Below are 21,272 nucleotides of genomic sequence, written 5' to 3'. Positions count from 1 at the left end.
GACGGAGCCCCCAGAGCGAGGAAGACGGAGCCCCCAGAGCGAGGAAGGCATGTCGAAGCCGAGATAGGCAGAACGCTAGTGCTCTTCTGCCAGTCACATTGTAAATGTGAAGGGAAGTTCTCGAAGGAAATGAGGAGTGCTACTCCAGTGAGCACACAAATGAGAAAGCCAAACAGCCTTATTGCCGACAGGAATGAAGTTTCAGTCTGGATAGAAGGTCAGACCACATTCCCATAAACCCACACCTAATCCCGAACAAGGCCCGGACTCTCTTCAGTTCTGTGGAGGCTGAGGGAGGTGTGGGAAGCTGCAGAAGAAAGGCCAGGAGCTGGAGGAAGTTGGTTTGCGAGGTTTAAGGAACCATGGACATGTGGGCGAAGCAAGTGATCCAGAAGATCCCACTGAGATCACGGCACATTTTCAACACAGCACAACCTTCTGTGGGAAGAAGGTGCCGTCCAGCGCTCCCATAGCTGGAGAGGAGAAGTCAGGGCCTGGCTTCAAAGGACAGGCTGACTCTCTCGATAGCGGCTAATGCAGCTGGTGACTGTCAGCTGCAGCCACTGCCATTGACCGCTCCGAACATTCTTCGGGCCTTTATACACATTATGCTCCGTCCACTCTGCCTCCGCTCTAGAAAGGGAACAGCAAAGCCTGGGTGAGGGCACAGCTGTCGACACCATGGTTTACTGAGTATTTTAAGTCCACTGCTGAGACCACCTGCTCAGAATAAAAAGATTTCATTCAAAATATTGCTGCTCATGGACAGTGCACCTGGTCGCCCCAGAGCTCCGATGGAGACGGACAGTGAGATGCATCTTGTTCTCATGCCCACAGCCCATGGATCCAGGAGTCGTTTTGACCTTCACGTCTTACTACGTAAGAAATACATTCTGTACGGTGTAGCTGCCGAAGGAGTGGTTCCTCTCGTGGATCTGGGCAGAGTACGTGGAAGGGACTCACCATTGTAGAGGCCATTAAGAACATTGTGATTCATGAGATACCAAATATAAATCACAGTATCAACGTGGACAGGAATTTGGGACGCTGTTGATTCCATACCTCATGGGTGATTTTGAAGGGGTTCAACGCGTTAGGGGAGGAAGTCGCTGCCAACGGGGTGGAAACAGCAAGAGAACCCAGATCAGAAGTGGAGCCTGAAGATGGGGCTGATCTGCTGCGATCTCGTGATCAAACCTGAACGGATGAAGAGTTGCTTTTTGTGGATGAGCAAAGACAGTGGTTTCTTGGGATGGAATCTACTGGCGAAGGTGCTGTGAAGATTGTTGAAGTGACAGCAAAGGACTCAGAATGTTATGTCAACTTTGGTGATAAAGCAGCAGAGGGTTTGAGAGGATGGACTCCAGTTTGGAAAGAAGTTCTGCTCTGGGTAAAATGCTAGCAAACAGCCTCCTGTGCTGCAGAGAACTTGTTCCTGACAGGAAGAGTGGATCCACGCAGCAAACTGCATTGTTGTCTTGTCTTGAGAACTTGCCGCGGCCGCCCCAGCCTTCGGCTGCCACCACCCCAATCAGTCAGCATCCCTCGGCACTGAGGCAAGACCCTCCACCAGCAGAGAGGTGATGACTCACTGCAAGCTCAGATGGTAGTATTTTTTAGCAATAAACTATTTTCAAATTAAGGTATGTACATTATTTTTTTAGACATGATGCTAATTCACACTTAATAGTGTAGTGTACGCATAACTTTTAAATGCACTGGGAAACCCAAAAATTCATTTGACTCACTTTATTCTAGTGGTGTGGAACTGAGCCCACGACATCTCAGAGCTTTGCCTGTACCTAAGATGTATGAAGCTATTAAAAGGAAAGAGATCTGTGTGTTGTCAAGAAGAGATGCCCATTAATCTATTAAGTGAGTAAAGCAAGTGTGGGCCAGGTAGAGCATGACACCGGCGGGGATGCGTGCGTTGGAGAGACATACGCACAAGGAAGGATCCAGAACATAGCACGAAACTGAAGCTGTTTAGCATTTTCCCTGAGGAGTAGGTCACAGAAAACTTCCGCTTTTTCTATTCTGCATTTCTGTAATTTTTAACATTTTAAAAGAACTGTGAAAATGAATACATTTATGAACAAAAACTTTAAGGAACAAAAGGCACTGGGTTTGTTTATTTATGTCATTTATTCTGTTTATAAATATATTAATTGAAAATAATGTATGTACTACATGATTTTAAGCTTATCTATAGACAGTTCAAACTGTTACAAGGCAGGGCCTTCATTGTTTCTTTAAATATTTGTTGAGCAGCTCCTCAGACACGGCCCGCCCATGCGTGCAAACACGAGTGCGCTGCTCGTTGCCAGGAGGACCCACGTGTGCGCAGAGCATTGCGGCTCGATCGGTAAATGTTCCACGGCGTAGAAGACAAAACCCGGAGGGCTGACTGGAACAGCTGACCTCTGAGCCTCTTGCAGGATGAATACGAGTTTATAAGGGTCGGGGTCAAGGGATGTCTGTGTAAGAGGAGCAACAAATACAAAGAGGTGGCTTGGTTTTGTGAGAAGTTGGGGGGGACGGGATTGGGTGTGTGAAGAACACCTGTTAAGAAATGAGTCCAGCCGGCATTTTCCTTTTGATGTGGAGAGAAAAGGAACTGCTTTTACAAGTAACAAGTTACGTGGAAGAGTCGATGAGATGGTATTTTAAGAAGAAAACCCTGGTGGCTGTTTGGTAGAGGACGCTGGGATGAGGAGAGGTGATGAGTCAGGCACCAGGGAAGGACACCCGGGTGGCTCAGAACAGGGAGCTGTGACCCTGGTGGAGGCGTCCGCAGTGGTGCCCTGGAGCCGAGGGGTCAGAGAGGAGGTGCGTGTCGTCTGCAGGACGGGCCGGTTGCTTTGCGTCCCGGACCCTGCTCTGGGTTCTGACTCAGGCGGCCAAGGTGGACAGCAGTACCGCTAAAAAAGGCAGGTTTGGAGGCTGTAAAGGGATGTGCTGGTGTTGTTGACGGAGGTGTTCAGAGCCATCCCACGACTGCTGCTGACTTGTCCGTTGTCAGGGGGCCTCAGGTACTTAGAGTGTCAGTTAGCCATTGAGCCGGCTTCCCCATTAACGTCGTACCCGAGCATTTGTATCCGGTTATGGAGGGTCCGTTTTCCTGACAGCCCAAGTGACAGTGAATGCTGCCGAGAAAAGTGGTCCCATCTCTGTGTGTTACACGAACTTGCTTCCCACTCACCTGTTAGTAGATATGGGGTCGCTCTGGCAAATTCCAACTCTGGACACGGTTGGCTTTCATTGTGGACAGAACGCAGCAAGTAGGACGGCAGGAGGGGCTTCCCCGGGGCCTCTCGAGGAGTGCAGAGCGCTGCAGTTTCCTGTGTCTGCGTCTCCGAACACGGCAGACCTTGGACAGCGGGATAGTAGCGAATTGGTCCGTTTCTGAAACAAAGGAAACTGGCCTGGAATGAGGGCTTTGGGTCCCACGGGCCTTTGTGAGTGTTTTGTTTAAGCAGAGTTACTCAGCATCACTCCGAAGTCTGGCTTGGACTGCCAGTTGAGGAATAAGGAGCCCGGCGCACTTGTACATACGCAGCCTCCGTAGGACCTGCTCTAGGGGCGGTGGCCAAGAAGAAGGCTCGTGAGGAGCAGCGGCGGCTCAGGGCCCGGCTGCGGGTCTGAGCGCCCTCTGACCCAGGCTGTGCGGTGTGGGCCCACGGAGCCCCTGCGCGTCCGTGTCCTCATGAGGAGGGACGGACGACCACCGCGTAGGGCATCGGCGGTTGTGAGGGTCACGTGAGTTGATGCACGTCATCTCCTCCGGGCAGTGTCCGGAACCCAGGAGGCGCTCCGTTCGCGTGGACCACAGATGGAAAAGTCCCGGGCATTCGCTCGAATGTCTGCTGAGAATGACCACGTTCTTCCGTCCTCCCTCCCTTTGCGGCTTTGAAGCTGTCTCTCCTCGTTCTTCTGAGAAGTGGGCCTTCGACAGCTCCAGCCTCCCCTGCCCTCTTCGAGCCCATGTCGGACTCCGTGCTCAGCACCCCCTGCCCCGCCCCCAGCAGCTTCTGGGCTGCCTGAAAATAAACTTTTTCTGGAATAGAGTTTTCTGTATGGCAGTTTTCTTGGTGAGAGCCAATCCCATAAATCCTGGTGATAAACGCAGCTTGGCCGACTTAGCCAAAGTGTGCTTTTACATGAAACAGAATGTGTACGGCACTTGACGTGTTCTGAAGACTTTTGCGTGTCCTCCTCGTTGAAGAGCCTTGGCGTCCGTAGGAAGGCACTGTCCCCAAATCTGGATGGAGGGCCGTCCCTGACCCATGTCACTGAATGTGGCAAATTAATAGTGACAAGGGTTGTTTGGGTCATGACTTCCAAAAAGATTTTTCTTGACTCTTTTTTTTCCTATCTGCGTCTCTGGGGGTATAGATTTTATTGATTAGTAGTTTCTTTACGAAGTGGAGAAGAATCAGGTATATAGGTCTACTTTTCTTCTCTGAACACATGCTTAATTCTGTTTTAATAAATTGTTTTGTCAAGACCTGTTTTCTTTATAAATTAGCACCCTTCCCACTTTTTTTAGCTGCACCAAATCAAACCAACTGTGATTGTTTTTTCTGTATTTGTAGGTCCTCTTCCTGATGGATGGGAGCAAGCCGTGACTCAGGATGGAGAGATATACTATATAAACCATAAGAACAAGACCACCTCTTGGCTAGACCCAAGGCTTGACCCTCGTTTTGGTAAAGGTTCATCTCAAAACCTTTTTAGATATTTTGATAACGTGTGTGTGTGTGTGTGTGTGTGAGAGAGAGAGAGAGAGAGACTTTGGGAAGAGACACTGAAATAAAATTGCATTGCTTTACAGTATTAAAGAAATGACTGTCCACCCAGCTTTTCCAGGACTATTTCTATACCTTTCCCTCGACACTTAGAAATGCAGATGTAAATGAGCTTTGTAGCTTGGACTCCTTGGGGTGGGATTGGGGGAATGTTGTACGGTGGCTACTGACCAGAGTCGCTGTTCCTTTCACATTTGGGGAGACATGGTGATCTTGCTTAAAATGGTCTTTCTGGCCACACTAATCACCAGGCTGTCAGGCGGGGGCGACGACTGGGGTGCCGGCTTTTGTCCGTGACCCCCTGTGTGCTTCGGCTCGACTTCAGGGAGCAGTGAGCACCTCCTGTGCTGGGCGGAGTCGTCTCTGCTGTCCTCTGTTGGGAGGGGGGCCGTCGCCCTCGAGATCGACCAGGGAACGCGTTTCTCCCTTCTCTTCTCACTCTGGCTTGCTTTTTTTTTTCTTTAGAAAGATCCTTAGTTTTTTATTTAGGAAACAAAAAGCAAAGCCATTTTCCCCTCCAAATCACATGACTAAATCCCCATTTGCACGAAAGAATACTCTCCACGGATGTACACATTCTGATGATCGTGTACAAACTCAGTAGTGCCTTTTTATCTGTATTTTCCACTCTTCTGAGTTTCCGAGGTACTCTTCCAAAGCCATGGAAAAATGAATCTGAAAGGAGCAAAGTATTGTGGTTTTGAAGTTTTCGTCTTGGACTGGATGCAGCTAAATGAAAACAGTGTGCACATCACTGAGTAGGTCAGACGGAGGGGACGGCGAGCCTTTGAAGCTTCAGAGGGGTTGACCTCACAACAACTGCGGGGCCCTTACGGGAAAGAGGAATTAACTCTGTGAAGGCCTTCCAAACACTGTCCTGGGGGACAAAAGAGAAAGGAGAACTCTGCCCGGCCGTGGTTGGGTCAAATAACGTCCCTGTCAGAAACACTGTGAATGCTTCTGCTCCGTGTCTTGTGTTAGCTTTATCAAACCCCAGCGTGTGGGTTTGCCCCTCGCTGCCCGAGCAGCTGTGGACGGATGGAACCCCCTATTCAAGTCGAGTCAGAGGTGGGGTCAGGGCAGAGACCATCATTTTGACAGATGTCCGGTTTGGCTTAAATGCTAGCCGTTTGAGCTTCCAGATCTGTTTGGGTGTTAAAAAACTAATGTGGCATGTTAATAATTTACAACTTTGGATTTTATTTAATACTTGAATAAGCCCTTGTGGTTGAAATAGAAAACCAAGTAAGGTAGAGAATTTAATAAATGCTGCCATTTGTATGGACTGGAATGACAACCACCATGTTTCCTTGAATCATCTTTAAGGAAATGGATCAGCTTGTCCACATTTTGGAAATTTTTTAAAATGGTCTGTGGGGTTTTTTTTCCCCAACATAAGGTTATGAAAGATGTTGATTAACTCTTAGCGAACTGCAGAAATCAGGAACTGGAACAAAGTTGTTTTGTTTTTTTGTGTAAGTACTTTCCGTTAAAATAGTGAAATAAAACAACTTGGCTGTGATCCTCAGTAGATCCATTAATTACACACACAGCTTGGTCTTTTGTTTTAAATGAGAAAAAGTACCAAAAGAAAAGAAATTCTCCCACCCTCCCTTTAGCACATATGTACACGCCAATATACAATTAGGTATGCCAAAAAAAGTTTCATAAAATTCTCTTACTGCCTTGAGTTTCCCTTTTTGGGCCCACCGTGTATGTGTATTCCAGACAGGCTTGATAACATGCCAGAGCTTTTTATTTTGTGGCCCGACTTTTAATCTGTTCCAGACCTTTTCAGTCCGAGAGCTCAAGTGTGACTGGGTGGGGGCAGGAAAGGAGAGAGTGTGGGCTTCTCTGATCTGGAGTGACAGCAAATAGAGACAAGCTGCTAGCTGCTGAATTTGAAGGAGCCTCCTTGAAATCTCAGGTTCCATAGTGGATTGTGTTTTATCTCTGCCAAAAAACTATAAACTGTCCTCTTTCTGACCCTCGGAGCCATGCAGACACAAACAAACAGTAGGTTATTTTCATGGTGGCGAGCTTTGCTCTGCTGTATTTCCCAAATCTGTATTAAAGTATTTACCCATGTTTAGCTTAGGTCACATTGACCGACGTCTTCTGACATTTTGAAATGGAAGATAGAGCTCTGTGTAAGCTTGACGTTTTCATTCCCCTCCTTCAGACAGCAGCCTCTCCCATTTCTGTATCAGATGCTTTAGATGAATTATATTTAGAATGATTGATCCATCCTTCACATCCTGCATAAAAACTGGTAAATTATCCATATAATTTCAGGAAATTAAGGAGTAATTTGTTGTGGATTGGCTTTCTTCTATCTGATTTTCTTGCTTAACATTTAAAAAACTATATATTTTTGACACTTATATTATTTTAGAGAGTTTGTTAGTAATTTATAAGAAATCATGAAGTGACATCCAGTGGCAGTAAGGATTCCCTGGTATTTATTGGCTTTGAGAAAAGGAGGGCTTTTGTTTGTTTTTAAGGAATCCTTTTAGGGATGTTTTGATCCTGGATTAACGAAAATTGGTGCTTGAGTGTATTTCGTAGGCCATTAAATTCACATAAACACCCTTTTTTCCCCTGGAGATTTTGTATCGTAAACATAAAGAGTCTCAAGTTTTAAATGTTCCCTTCTATGTTGTAGAAATACTGTTTTATGTAACGGTCCTATGAATGATTTCTGGTAAAAGCCCTAATGCAAACACCCGAAAAAATAATCTCTGTTCTTTAGAGTGAAAGGTCTCCAGAACGCTAATCATGAGTGAGCTCCTCGTTTATGTACTGTTACTACCCTCACTGTTCCTGGGGAAGGATGTACTAAATACTGCCTAGCAGTCTGTGTTTCTGGAGAACAGTGCTGGGCTGCCACTGGAGTAAAATCATGTTTGGTGTAACGAAATATTGGGACCAGAGACTGGGCTAGAAAATACATCTTTGAGTCTTAAAGCATGTAATCAGCAGTCTAGCATGGCAAAAACACAATGTCCTTTAATTGCCAGCCATTGTGTGCATAGAAGCTCTGTGCATGGAGATGTCCCAGGTAATTAAAGCCCAAAGTTTCCCAGAACTTGATGTGTGTGTGCGTGTGTGACAGAGAGAGAGAGAAAATTTCCTAAAGTAATAATAAGATTAAAAGAATAAAAAATACATAATTTATTAAGTCCCAAAGCCAGAAGTTGTTCATCTTTCTTAAAGTTAAATGTTTTGAATCAATTCTTTGAGGTCTTTACAAATGTTAATTTTTTAGAGATTCGTTAACCTTTTCCTTCTAACACTAGATATTCTTGATAGCTGATTTAAGTGAAGTGATATTTTACTCTTGATGAAAATGTACCGAATGACCAACTAAATACCTAAGCCTTCTCTGGTAGAGACAGAGAAATACACTGAAGGACATGTGTCTCCACTTGCGGAGTCTGGGGTGGATGGAGTGTCAGCATGTAATCATTTGAATTTTATTGAAGCAAGTCACTTGATAATCATACATTCAAAAAATAGGTATTTGTTTCCTTACCCTGTTTTAAATCTTTCCTGGTGATCCTAAATTGTAAGTATTTGGTTGTGGACTGTATTACTAACTACTTAGGTTAGAGAGGAAACGATAGTTCATTGTGTTTTAGGTAAGAAGAGCTGTTGCTAATAGTTTTTAACAGATAAATCTAACAAAATTTGGCCCTGGAAAGAATTTGTAATTCCTCTAACCAGCATTTTCCAAATGGAGCTGGGTGGTGAGAAGTACTGTGACACTGGAGAGACGTTGAACATCCGTGGCCCTTACCCCGGAAAACCACAGAGCCACTGGGCCACTGTGGACTCCCCACACCACCACCACCACCACCACCAATGGAGGGGGTGTTAAAACAGCAGAAAGGCTGGGGGCGGTGGGGAGTAGCGCTCCAAATAGGAGTTGATCTGAGATCCAGGGAAAGTGTGATCTGTTCAAGGTCATATAGTCACGTGACAGAGCTAGACTCTGAACTCTTTGTTTTCAGACCTAGAATTTTTTGGAAATTTAGATTTCATGCAGTTAATCTTTTAGAAATACCCCTAGTTCATTCAGCACTGATAAATGGAGGTTTCAGAGGGAAGATGACCATGGTTAATGCAGTGACCATATTATATCATGACTCACCTTGAGGAAATTACCCAAAGGGAATGAGTTTCCAGTGACGGAAGAGAATTAGGACGTCTCTGAGTAGCACAGACTGTGAAGCCATCTACATGAATTACTGTGCCTCGTCTCTCTCAGGTTCTTAAGAGATTGTCTTCCAGCCTCAGTTTTGGCCTTTCCCTACACTACGAGCTTAGCAGTTCATTCTATTTAGGGAAAGTTCTAATGGCCAGAAGGGATGTGTTCCTTTATTACCTAGAAATTGACTTCCCTTTAGATTTGTGAATACGGTTCAATCCCAGAAGCGTTCTCCTGGAAAGATCACAGGTTTTCGTGCACTAGGCGTTCTGGGATCCCCGAACCAGTTCACTCCCCTTCTCTGGATGCCCTTCACTTCACTCACGCCTCTTTAATACACAATACCATGTTTTCTGTTTCCATTATCCACTGAGAAAAACCGTGGCTCTCGCCTGGCATTTATATGCCTTCCAAAAACCCTTCTTTCAAATCTACAGAAGTTACCTGGCATCCTGTTTTCTATGTAGTAGGTACTATATAATATACTGAATTCAATGTGATAAAGAACATTTTACCTGCTCAGTTGGGAATCAAGAGACCTGAGTTTTTTCTGATATCACAGTCTAACCAACTCATTCACAAGACTACCTGACTTCTCTTGACTTGTGTGATTAAATTACACTGGATGATTTTTCGAGAATGATTCCTAGTCCTTAGTTAATTTAATGCAGTATGCTGGATTACGGACTCATCAGTGACTGCTTTGGACCCTAGCTTCCGGGTTTGAGTGCACTGAGGTTTCAGAGAGGCTTGAGCGCTGTTGGTTGCATCATTCAGGGTTAGCTTTTGGTCCTCTGGTCACAGCTGGGAATTACTTTTGAAGAAGAGACAGAATCTTTCAACCTTTAATCTAAAGATAAGCCTTATCACATGGTGAGTACTGCCGGCAAACAGATCTGATGGGGAGCCATGCTGTGCGGACTTGCTGAGTTTTGTCCTCACTTCGTCTCTAGGAAGCATGTAGGAGTCTCAAAAGGCTTCTATGAGCAGGATTTGGCTTTATTGCCTGAAAGATGGTGCATTTTTGATATGCTTTTTTCTAAAATTTTAGATTTCCCAGAAAGCTGCCCTGATGGAAAGCAAAAGCCTGCTAAGAGCTGATGTGGGGCCCACCTCCCGGCTGTGTGGGTCATGACGTTAAACGAGCACTTACGGAAATGACTTTGAATGCATAAGATTATGGAATATCAAAATTAGTTCAGTATTGGAGGTTTGCAGTTTTCTTTGTGCTCGTGTGGCTTTTGTCTTGTTTTGTTTTTAATGTTCATTCAGGAGGACGGTGCCAAAACTGTCAGACAGGGTAAGCAATTTGCACTGCTCCCCAAGGGGGGCAGACCTGTTAGTCCATTTGTCGTTCATATTTGGTGATGGCTCCACAGTGCGAGTAATTACAAAGTGAAGGAATTTTTTTTTATGTGAGTTATTCATATTTAAAATTTAAGATCACCAAAGTCACGGAACAATAAACTAATGGTTTATTTATGGTACTAAAGACCCTAACATCAAACTCCAAAACGAAACAAAAAAACCTTAATTAGCTTTTAAAGGAAAACTGCTTCGAGGTATGTTTTATCAACTCTCCGTTCATAGCAAGTCTTCTATAAGATGTGCTGGTGAAGAAGGCCGTTGTTGACGCCCCGTTCCGTGCCCACCCGAGATTCTGAGGCAAGAAACGGATTGTAGACTTGCCAAGGGAAAAGTCAAATGGATTTCTGGGGAAATAAATCAGAATGACTTAGAAGGAGAGTGGTGCCTCTTCTTTGTTTGGTTTTAGCCTCACTTTGTTCTGCTCCTCTGGTTGCTGAGGTCATTTTATAGCTCATTCTGGACTTGCTTCAACTTGGAGAGTGTCCTGTGCATTACTCACAGCATCCGACTAAGCAGGGATAGGAGCTATTTCAGTATTTGATCTTTCGACCTACGCTTGAGTGCCAGTTATGTACTAAGCATAACAGAAGCCATCAGGGAGGGGGCTGCAGGCAACTACATGCACAAGTCAGGACAAGACGCGTTAGGTACACTGAGGGATGGATGACAAGCAAGGTGCTCTGGAAGGGAGTAATGTGGCGTGGAGTGTGGCCGGTCGGGGGGGGCTGTTCCGAAAGAGGGACATTGAGGCATGAGAAGAGCCCTGTCAAGCTCTAGACTAGAAGGTCCGAGGTTGTGCTTACCAGCAAAGACTAAGATATGCGTCTCTTCTAAACTATAAATTCCCCTAGAAAAAGAGCATTGATAGTAATAAGGTACATGTAATTGGAAATAAAGTTATTAATGGAACGATTTATTCGTTAATGACTTCATGATAGCAGGTATATTTTAAAATGTAATTCCCCTTCTCTTCTAACCAGGAGTCTCATTATCTGAACTTTCTCACCAAACTAGACTTCAGACTTTATTTCTGTAGTAGAGGGGAAAAACATGGTTGTACGCTGGGGACAGAAAGAACTGAAAGCTAGTTAGAACACTTTCTCCCTTTTCTTCTCACCTCATTTAGCAATGCCTGTGTCCTGCCCCAAACTGCTTAATGACGTGATAAGGAGAAAATGTGCTGTTGGGTTTTTGTAAGCTCTAGCCACAATTGTATTGTTTGAAAAATGCCATCATAATAAATTTTCATGCCAGTCTTTTGATAGATGTTTGAAAGAAGAAGTTGAATGGACCTAAGTAATGAAGTTTGTTGTATTTTTTTTTTTTTAACAGCTTAAGGATTTAAAAACTTTAGCCCAATTTTGGGGGTGTATGGGTTGGGCTGGTGCTTGGGAAAGGAGGGAAGTGCAGAATGTCGGAAGGGGGCGTTTCTATGCCTGGGACAAGACCTAGCCAGAGCAGGGGCTTAAGGAGGCCAATTGCTACCACCTAATGCAGAGCACAACCACGGTGCGGCCCACGTGGTGCCCAGTCAGATGGCTAAAATCAAGGGCAGACCATAAGTGCTGACCAGAATGTAGAGAAATTGGAACCCTCATACACTGCTTGATGGGATCCAAAAACGATGCAACCACTTTGGAAAGCAGTTTGGCAGATCCTCAGAAAGTTAAACTCGCAGTCAGCTTAGAACCTGGCAGGTCCATCGGTGGGCATGCATGTAAGGGAGGCTGAAACTGGGAGTCCACACAAAAACCTGTACGTGAGATTTCATAGCCCTACTCACGATAGTCCTTGTCCATCAACGGATGACTGGACTAGCAAACCACGCTGTACCCATATCGTGGCATGATACCTAGCAATAAAAAGGAAGGGCATGATACACACTAAACATAGTTGAATCTTGAGCACACGCTAAGTGATACAAGCCAGCCGCAGAAGGCCACACGTTGTTTTATTCCGTGTGTGTGTTCTGTCTGGGATGGGCAAATGCATAGGTCAGAAAACAGATCAGTGGCCTCCGGGAGCTGGGGGAGGGGGCGCACTACAGAGAGTACAGGGCTTCTCTGGGGGATGAAAATGTTCTGAAATCGGTGATGGCTATACAATTCTGTGAATCTACAAAAAGTGTTAAAAGGATGAAATATCTCAGTAAAACTTGCTATTTTTTAAAGGTTTTATTTTTAAGTAATGTTTACACCCAGTGTGGGGTCCAAACCAACACCCGCAAGACCCAAGAGTGGCACGCTGCACCCACTGAGCCCGCCAGGCGCCCCCGGAAAGCTTATTTAAAAAAAAAAATCATTCCTGGCAGAGCATTGTCAGTTAGGTCCAGAGAGCTCAGTGGACTGTTGGGAAACATCCTTTGCATATGGATGATAAAAAGATTCGGGGGACACCTGGCTGGCTCAAGAAGGTGGGTCATGCGACTTGGTCTCCGGTGATGAGTTCAAGCCCCACTTGAAAATAAAATCTTTTAAAAAAGAAAGAAAGAAAAAGATAGATTGAGTCATTAGATTAGGACCCTGGGCTTTTGCACCTTTTATAAGAGGCAGATTCTCAGTGTGAACCAAACAGTAATTTTCACTGGAAAAACCAGTTTATATTTAAATGCATAAATTATTATGCCAATTAGCAATTTTTTGTAGATGTAGCTTCGGTCCCGTAGGTCATGTGGTGAACAAAGCTACCAGCAGGTGTTTCGCGTTTTGCTTTTAGTTTTCAGATTGACAGATGGCCTACTAGTTTGTGTTTTTAGAAAAGCATTCATTTCTTTTAACAAGTTTACTATTTTATAGTCTTGAGCATCCCTGAAGGTATGTGCAAAACCTAAATTTGTTTCTGAAAGTTGAAGAACAGACTAACACAGCCACGCTAATATGTAAGCATGCAGTGTTGAGTAAAGACGTGCCTTCTTGGATTGTGGGGGACTTGGTTCAAGTTAAGGTTTTAAAAGTTCAGACACTGATTTTAATTTTAAATTCATGCTTAATGAGGTTACTAGATTTGAATCTACTATCCCCAGGTTTATGATTGATTACCAGATCTATAATACTTTGTAATACTCCAAGGTTGAGGTTATATTATGAAACTCTAAAAACTTTCTGAAGCTTGAAAATGCAGATGTTGAGAAGGTCGTCTGGAAAGAGACCCATCCGTGGCGATGACCTCCTGTTTTGTGGAGATGGTGGGCTCTTCTCAGTCATTGTTGAGTCAATAGCTTGCTACCACCGTAAAGCTGACAGGACTGATTTGTTAATAAGTAAAACCTGAAAGTTACTATTTCATAGTCCAAGCAGCACAGACTCTGAATTTAAAAGTAATAGGTTTAAAAAAAAAAAAAAATTCGGTCGTATTTTAAGGATTTTTTTTCTCTTTACCTTCTAGAAATGTGATTAAAACTGGAGAAGTTGATCATGGAGGGAAGAACTGGGTACTGCTGGTCTCTCCTTTTCTAGTTGCCCTGCCCCCTTTTCCCGGGAAACAAAGCCTGTTTTGTTTCTCGCCTGCCTGTGAGGTCTTTGCTGCGCCCCGTGTGGGCGCACCGCTCTGCGCTTTGTGGAAATGCTCGAGATGTTCAGAAGGTAAAGAACAGGATGCTCCAGGAGAGGAGTCAATCCCAGCTTCAGTAGGTAAACAAGGTTGTTTGAATCGGTCACTTACATACGCTCTTTGTAAGGAAAGCTCACAGCACCGCTGGTATCCGAAGGAGGAAAATCAGCCAAAAGTACTCAGCGTCATTAGACTATTTCTGTTGCAAATTTTGTGCAGACTTCTGTTTAATTGTGCAGAGTTAGTTCTTCCTTCATTTCTTGCTATCCTGTTTCTCCCTTTCTGTGGTTTTGAATAGTTACATAAGCTTAGATCTGAAAAAGACTGTACCAACCAATTCATGGTGCCGTTAGCAGTGGTCACTGTCAGTAATGATTACTACTTAACGGTACTTAATTCTGGGAAACGGACGGGAAGCAGAGGATATTTACCTCTTTATTTTCATGCAGTTTTGTTGTTGTCCAGTCAGTTTTCACAAAGAATACATATTTACATTAACCTTTATATGTTCTGTTACTGAACAAAAATCCAATGTGGAAAGCTGAAAAGCTTTTCAGATGTTTCTTAATAGATATGTAACACTGTAGAGCTCTAGAATCTATTTTGCAGTTAATCAAGTTTCATATTCCAACATTCCTCAACTTACTAATGGGCTATTTCCTAGCAGTTTCTTTTTAAAATTAATTTATGTAATTGCTAGGAACTGAAAACATATTTTCCCCAATAGCTGTTTGTTCTAGGTTGCAATTTATAAGGTGTTCACTGCATGTGATGGAGTCTCAGATCAGTCCCCCAGTTCGTATTGAACTCATATTATTGAAACTGACCTAGCACGATGGATAAGACATCCCCGTGGGGACGCATATCGAGGGTTGTACTGGAATGCCAGGAACGTGTTTCAGCAGAGGAGGAGGATGCCTTGGGGCTGACTTGAGGCTTCATCTCCACTACCCATTTTTTTCCATTTAGATTTTATTGGAAAGATAAATATGCACATCTCTGTGAATCGTAGCATGCTTAGAAACGCACGTGGCCTGGTAAAGTGGGAGAAGGCGGAGGACAGAATCATTATCTGTAGGAGTCAGAGTCTTAAAATTGAGAAGGAATTGCCCTGGCGAAGGGAGCAAAGTAACATGTTTGGTGCATCTCCTATTGTCTAGGCTAAAACGGGGACTTTACATATAATCCCCACAGTGTCTGCACGTAGGACTACCCCCCGAGACAGCTGAAGAAGCCGAGTATTGGACGAGTTCCTGGATTGTGTCCGACTCTGGTTGTGGTTGGTTTGACTGTAGAGACCACGATGATGCCCGTGAATTGTGCATCTCGTGTTGGTGGCAAGTAGATGGAAGCAACTGTATCAAATGAGGTGTTGGTTGGTGCCTGGCAAATCTTAGCTCTTAAAATTTTTGGCTTTTTCCCTGTCCATTCCCCTACAAAATACTAAACTACAAACCATGATTATGAAAGTTTAAGCCATTTATTCTTTGTAAAGACAGATCATAAATAAATATGATTTTCATGGGGCCTTCTAAGAGACTAATAAGGTTTTCGAACAATGTAGGGCAGCAAGTCCTGTTTTGGCGTCCCTTCTCTGCTCTGCCAGACAAAATACTAAAAGCAGATAACCAAAAAGATGTAACTGGGGTCATAACTTTTAACAAACAACCTCCATGGGTCAGAAAAAACCCACGTACTGCACAGTGAGCAAGGGCGGGCAGGGCTAGGGGCCTGCCAGATTTAGGGACCTCCACTCCTGAGGATATCAGGAACTCAGAGTGTTAGGAACAAGGGAGATAAGAGAGAAACAGGCCCCGGTGCCACAAAGCAAGGGTTTGACTATGTGTCAGGTCACAGATTTCAGGAATCGAGGCAGAGACTTTGCTCTTTTAACCACAGTGCAGCTAAATGAGATCCCAATAAAGCTTCAAAAAACTGTGGTTTGCCTTATTGGGTACTAACACATATCATTAATGTTGTGATTAAAACTGTAGTACCTAGTATAAGATTAATGAACAGAATAGAAAATCCAGAACAACAACATATAGCAGTTTAGTCTGTGATAAAGGTGTTTCTGGGGAAAGGATATACTTCACATGAGTGGTGTTGGGACTAATAGATTAGCACAAAAAAATAAAATCTGATTCGTTCACACCACGTTCCAAGACAAATTCCAAATGGATTGGATTGAATTGCCAAATAAGTATATAAAAAGGAAGCATATAGTTTTTGAATTAAAAGGTTGATGAATTCCTTTGCCATCCAGGCATGGAGAAACAGCTCACATTTCAAAAAGATTGATAAATTTAACTGCTTAAAAAATAAACTTACATGTAAAAAAAAAAAAAAAAAAAAGGCAAACTAAAGAGACAGATGGTAAACAGGGAAATTATTTCTGGCTTATATATGACCACACTTGTCTACCCCAGTCTATAAAGATGGTCTAGAGAATGTGAAGACTAATAACCCCATCGGAAAAGATAGGAACACAATTGATGTAAAAAATACACATGGCCCTTAAAATAGGGAAATTGATCCAACTTTGGTGATAAAAAATAGCAAAGTGAAGTCACACAAACCATTTCTCATCTTTCAGATTGGCAAAAATCCAAAAGTTTGGCAAGGATTTGAGAGGAAAAACAGACTTCCTTATACGTTCCTGGTAGGGCTGCAATGGAGTACAGCTGTGGGGTGAGAGGAAGAAAGGGGAGGTTTGGCAAGATCCCTTGTTTTTGACCCTTAACTTGGCGGTCTCTCCCCACTAGGACTCTGCCCCAAGATACAATAGCAGAAAGACAAAATAATGTGTGTCTGAGCTTATTCTGAAATAGTGAAAACCTAATAGGAAATTGTTTGAATGGAACCCTAACTGGCTATTTTCAAAAGAAAATGAGAGAAAACCTCTATACTCTGCTTTGGAGTGATGCCAAGGATAGTTACTAAGTGAGAAAAAGGGGAATTGAGTAAAGCAGTCAGAGCATGCATGCTACCATAGACCTAAGAAGTCTGCATATCTTTGCTTGGATTTTTAAAACGCACAGAGCACCATGTGAGGGGCACTGGTGCGTGGAAAGTAAAGTGAGTCTCTAAGTTGGCAAGCACAGCGCCACCAGTGAACCTCAATATAGTGAGTTGGGGGCCGAGTTGCGTGGAGAGGGATTATCTCCAGGGACTCAACCACAGCAATGTGACGGTATGGCCCAGTGAGATATCTTAAGGACCAACGATGATAAAGAAATCAGAGACGTTCACATCATCGTTTTGTTGAGCGTAAGTTCAGCACTCATGTTATTTGAAATAACTGCATATGTGTAGAGGGGTAATACATAGTAATGGTATTAGAACCACACTTTTCAGCAGAAGAGAGAAAATACTGATAAGATCAGAGAACCTAAGTAAAAACCCCGAATGATACATACTGAGGTGAAATAACGTTTGCTTGACAATAATCCGGGAGACGGTGGGTGGGGATAGAGGTGAAACAGAATCGTCTCTGTATACTGATTGGAAAGCTGCATGACAAGCGTGTGAGGGTTTATCGTCTAAGTTTTTCCTACTTCTCTGTATGTTTATGGAAATTATTTTGAAACTTTAAAACATGTTTGGAAGCATAACAATCTACTAAGTAGCTCATGAGTTAAATGGAAATTATAGCAGAAACTACAGATACTTGGAAGAGAACAATCATGAATTACACTTTTAAATGTAGGACACAGGAAAAGCATTACTTAAAGGTAAATTTAATTGATTTTAAATGCTTCAAGGAAAGATTTAAACTAGATAACTTCAAGTTAAGACGTTAGAAAAGAAACAGAAAGCCTGGAGGGCAAAGACAGTAGGAGCAGGAAGTAGGACACGAGGTGAGCGCCCTCCACCATGTCCGTGAGGGGCTCCGGAGGCCAGACCGAACGAAGGAGCGCGTGTGGTCTTGTAAGACCCTCGGTTCTCTGTCCGTGTGGTGCTGGCGTCTCGGCAGAGGTGGCCAGTCTTCGGGGACTTTGGTGATAGCATTTATAGATTGTCGAATCTCAGATAGTTCAGTTCCTGCCTCCGTGAACACTCGGGTGTGTTCAGCACCAGCTTTGTGCCCGGCGCTGTGCTCGGCCCCGAGTACGCGCCCGTGGCCAGGATCCTCTGCCCGCCCCTGTGGCGGTATCGTGAGGGAAGTGGTTCTCAACGTGCACCGTGGGCTCTGGGAAAGGCTGGCGGTCTGCTCCTGTGTGCTTGGCCTTTCCCCGGTGGTCTTCGTGGCACAGCGGGGACACGTGAGAAACCCTCACAAGGGGGTGGGCATGTGCCCGGGACCCCGGGAAGTCACAGACGTTTGGTAGCGAGCGTCCTGAGAGAGACTGGTGTGACATTTTCCTCTCTTCTCACGTCCTGGTGTCGGGATTATGTTGGCCTCCTCAAAACTCTTCTCTAGAAAAGGTTGCAGGAGACTGGTACTCTTCCTCCAGCATTTGTGAAGTTGTTAGGGCCGGAGGTTTTCTTGGTCGGTGTGTATTAAACACTTAGTAGGAGCAGGGACCCCAAATTTCACCTTAAACAGTTGAATATGTGTCTGAAAGGTGGTAGGTCATTACCGTTTTCCCGTAATAACACTTCCATCTGCTCAGGGAGGCCGCGGTTTGATCAGCGTCATGTCAGTGACAGAAACTCACCGGTCGGAGAATCCGTCCGCTGCTGATGGTCACGTGGTGTTACAGGTCCCACCACAGCGACAGTCCTGGCCGCCTGGGCCACGTGAGGCGACCGCGGGGTCTGATGAGACCGACGCTCGTAGGCCCTGTGACCAGGAGCGTGCGTCTCATCATTGCCATCTCCTTGCTTCAGTAGAGGTTCTGTGTGTGTCTTAGAGCATATTAAGGATTGATCGTTTTAATGGGCTTTACTGCTCAGAATGCCTTGTGTCATTTGCTTTGGGAGGTGTATCTTTAATTAAATCTGTGTATATATTTTGTAATAAACAATGTGTTCACATCGTTCAGATGTCAGAAGTTACCAAAAAATACCTCTGCAAGTCCGTCCTCGCGTCACAGAGTGTCCCAGCTCCAGAGCCGCAGATGTTAGTTGCTTCTGGGCCATCCGTCACTTGCTGTTTTCTGGATATGCGTGGGATATGTTTGCCCCTTCCTTTTTTTTATACTTTCTGACCCACACTTGGCTTTTAACGGAATACGTGTTCGGCCGTCCAGGACCGCAGCAGACGGAGCTCCGTCTCATCTCTTACATCGTGGAGGCACACGGGGCGTCAGCAGTAAGCACACGTTAGCACCACCATCGTCCTGGGGATGGGTTTCAGGCTGTTTCCAGTCTTCTGCGTTGAATATCCCTAGTTGCTTTTGAAAGACCCTTTTTCCTTTGCTACCGGTTTCTTAGGAGAGATGCTTTGTCTCCTTGCAGCCATGAACCAGAGAGTCAGCCAGAGCGCCCCGGTGAAGCAGCCCCCGCCACTGGCCCCGCAGAGCCCTCCGGGGGGCGTCCTGGGCAGCGGCGGCTCCAGCCAGCAGCAGCAGATGCGGCTGCAGCAGCTGCAGATGGAGAAGGAGCGGCTGCGCCTGAAACAGCAGGAGCTGCTCCGCCAGGTGAGACCCCAGGTCAGAGGCCAGCCTTGTGCTCTTCGCGGTGTGCTTCCTACGTGCGGCCCCGGCGCTGCTCTCCAGCGCTCCGGAGGGGCGCTGACCCACCTCTGGCGCCCCCAGACACACTGTCTCCGGCTGGGTCCCCTGGCCGGCCACCACGTCGCAGACGGGCTCGGCCTGGGCCCGCGGAGCCGGCGCAGAGCTGTGGGTGACCGGACGCCGAGGCTTCACGTTGGGGAGCCCTGGGACGGCCAGAAACCTGTCTGGGGGGGTCACATCCTCAAACGAACAGATAGCTGTCAGCATCACTGAATCTAAGATGTTTTATTGAAAACAGAATACAAGTGACCCCAAGTTTAGATGATCCCATAGTGCCTTGAAATTACCTGCTCTGAATGTCCCTTCAGGTGGGGCCGGGTAGGACTGACATTTCCATGGGTCTTCTCTCAGGACGTGCTGTGGGGCTCCCCTGCCGGGAGAGGAGGCAGCCCCCGGCTCAGAATCGGGGGCTTCCGGAGATGAGGTCTGAGACAGGGACTGGGGAAGCAGTCTTACCAGAGCAGTATAGATGTTTTAATTTTCATATAAATTGTTTTGACAATAGAAACAGTGCGATTTTGAAACTGGGCAGAAGGTGAAGGTGCGTGAAGACAGAACCTCCTTCTCCGTGTCCCGAGTCCTCTCCTCGGGGTGTCCGGAGTGGTCAGCTTCTCATTTTCATTGTTCACTGACATTCTTTCTGTCCACAAACACGAAACACATGTATCTACTATTTTCCCACTAAATTGTAGCCTCCCAAGTGTAGAGAATAAAACATCGTGACACTCCACGATTCTGTTACCAGGATGCAGGACCCTGAATCAGGCAGGTTAGCGATGCAGGCTGCATCCCAGGAGTGTCGCTGGACATGCACGGACACGGTGCCGTCCCTGGACTCTGATGTGGGAGTTGAGAAGCTGGGCCCTGGGGAAGGGGACTCAGCCCTGGAGGTCCCAGGCAGACTCACCTCTAACCTGTCTGTGCTGTCAGCCGTCCATCAGTGTAATCCTGCCGTGCCGGGCACCCACAGCGAGCCCGGATGCGAGGGAGCGCTTGGTCCGGTGGTCGATGTCAGGGAGTGGTCTTGAAAGATGGGTTTCTTTATCTGCCATTAAGAAGGTGGAGAAAGGAAGCATGTTAACACAGTTTATTGTACCTCTGACTTTCTAACAATGACTTTAAAGGAAAGGTAATTTTCATTAAGTAAAACTTTACCATCAGAACAAGGTAGTGTGCCATCAAGAATATAATTATGTAGCTGTTAGAAGAAATAAAGCAGCTTAAGAGCCTGTTTTCGGTGCTTGCTGTTCCCTGTTACCGATCACTAGATGGCCTAAGTACATACAAGTCTCAGTCTCACATAGGCGTTGAAAACTATCAAAACCAAGAAATCTTACTAAGAATAATTATTTAATTGTTAACATCCCCATCATTTTGTTACGTGCCATATAGGTCAGCCTGGGATCTTCGTTTGTTTTGTTTTGTGATGTTTTGTTTGGTGAGCTATGTTACTGTTTCTGGAGGGTTTCTCTAAGTCCCCTTCTCACTCTGACTGCGGTGATGGGTCCTAGACAACACAGCTTAACTTCCTTCAAAGGCAGCTTCTTTGTTTGTTCTTTACCACCTACTGTGTTGTCTTTTCTCATGTTGAAGTGAAGACCTGCTCTGTTCTCATACTAATAGTCTGTTTATTGGGATTTTTTTTTGGTTTTGTTT

The 21,272-nt window shown here is 45.1% G+C and overlaps 1 protein-coding gene across 2 annotated transcripts in view; it reads left to right on the top strand.

The window, feature by feature from the left end:
• Nucleotides 1–21,272, top strand: part of YAP1 (Yes1 associated transcriptional regulator) — a 111,333-nt gene that overhangs the window by 69,793 nt on the left and 20,268 nt on the right. Inside the window, exons 4-5 of one of the 2 annotated variants that reach the window (XM_044919245.1) lie at nucleotides 4,596–4,709; nucleotides 19,339–19,520. In XM_044919245.1, coding sequence (XP_044775180.1) covers nucleotides 4,596–4,709; nucleotides 19,339–19,520 — 296 coding nt within the window. Of the gene's footprint in view, nucleotides 1–4,595; nucleotides 4,710–19,338; nucleotides 19,533–21,272 lie in introns of both variants that reach the window. The other variant, XM_044919244.1, reaches the window with a different exon arrangement.

This window comes from Neomonachus schauinslandi, chromosome 11 (genome assembly GCF_002201575.2).
Source record: "Neomonachus schauinslandi chromosome 11, ASM220157v2, whole genome shotgun sequence".
NCBI lineage: Eukaryota > Metazoa > Chordata > Mammalia > Carnivora > Phocidae > Neomonachus > Neomonachus schauinslandi.
The sequence above is the reverse complement of the archived record's forward strand: the minus strand, read 5'-3'. Positions and strand labels throughout refer to the sequence as shown.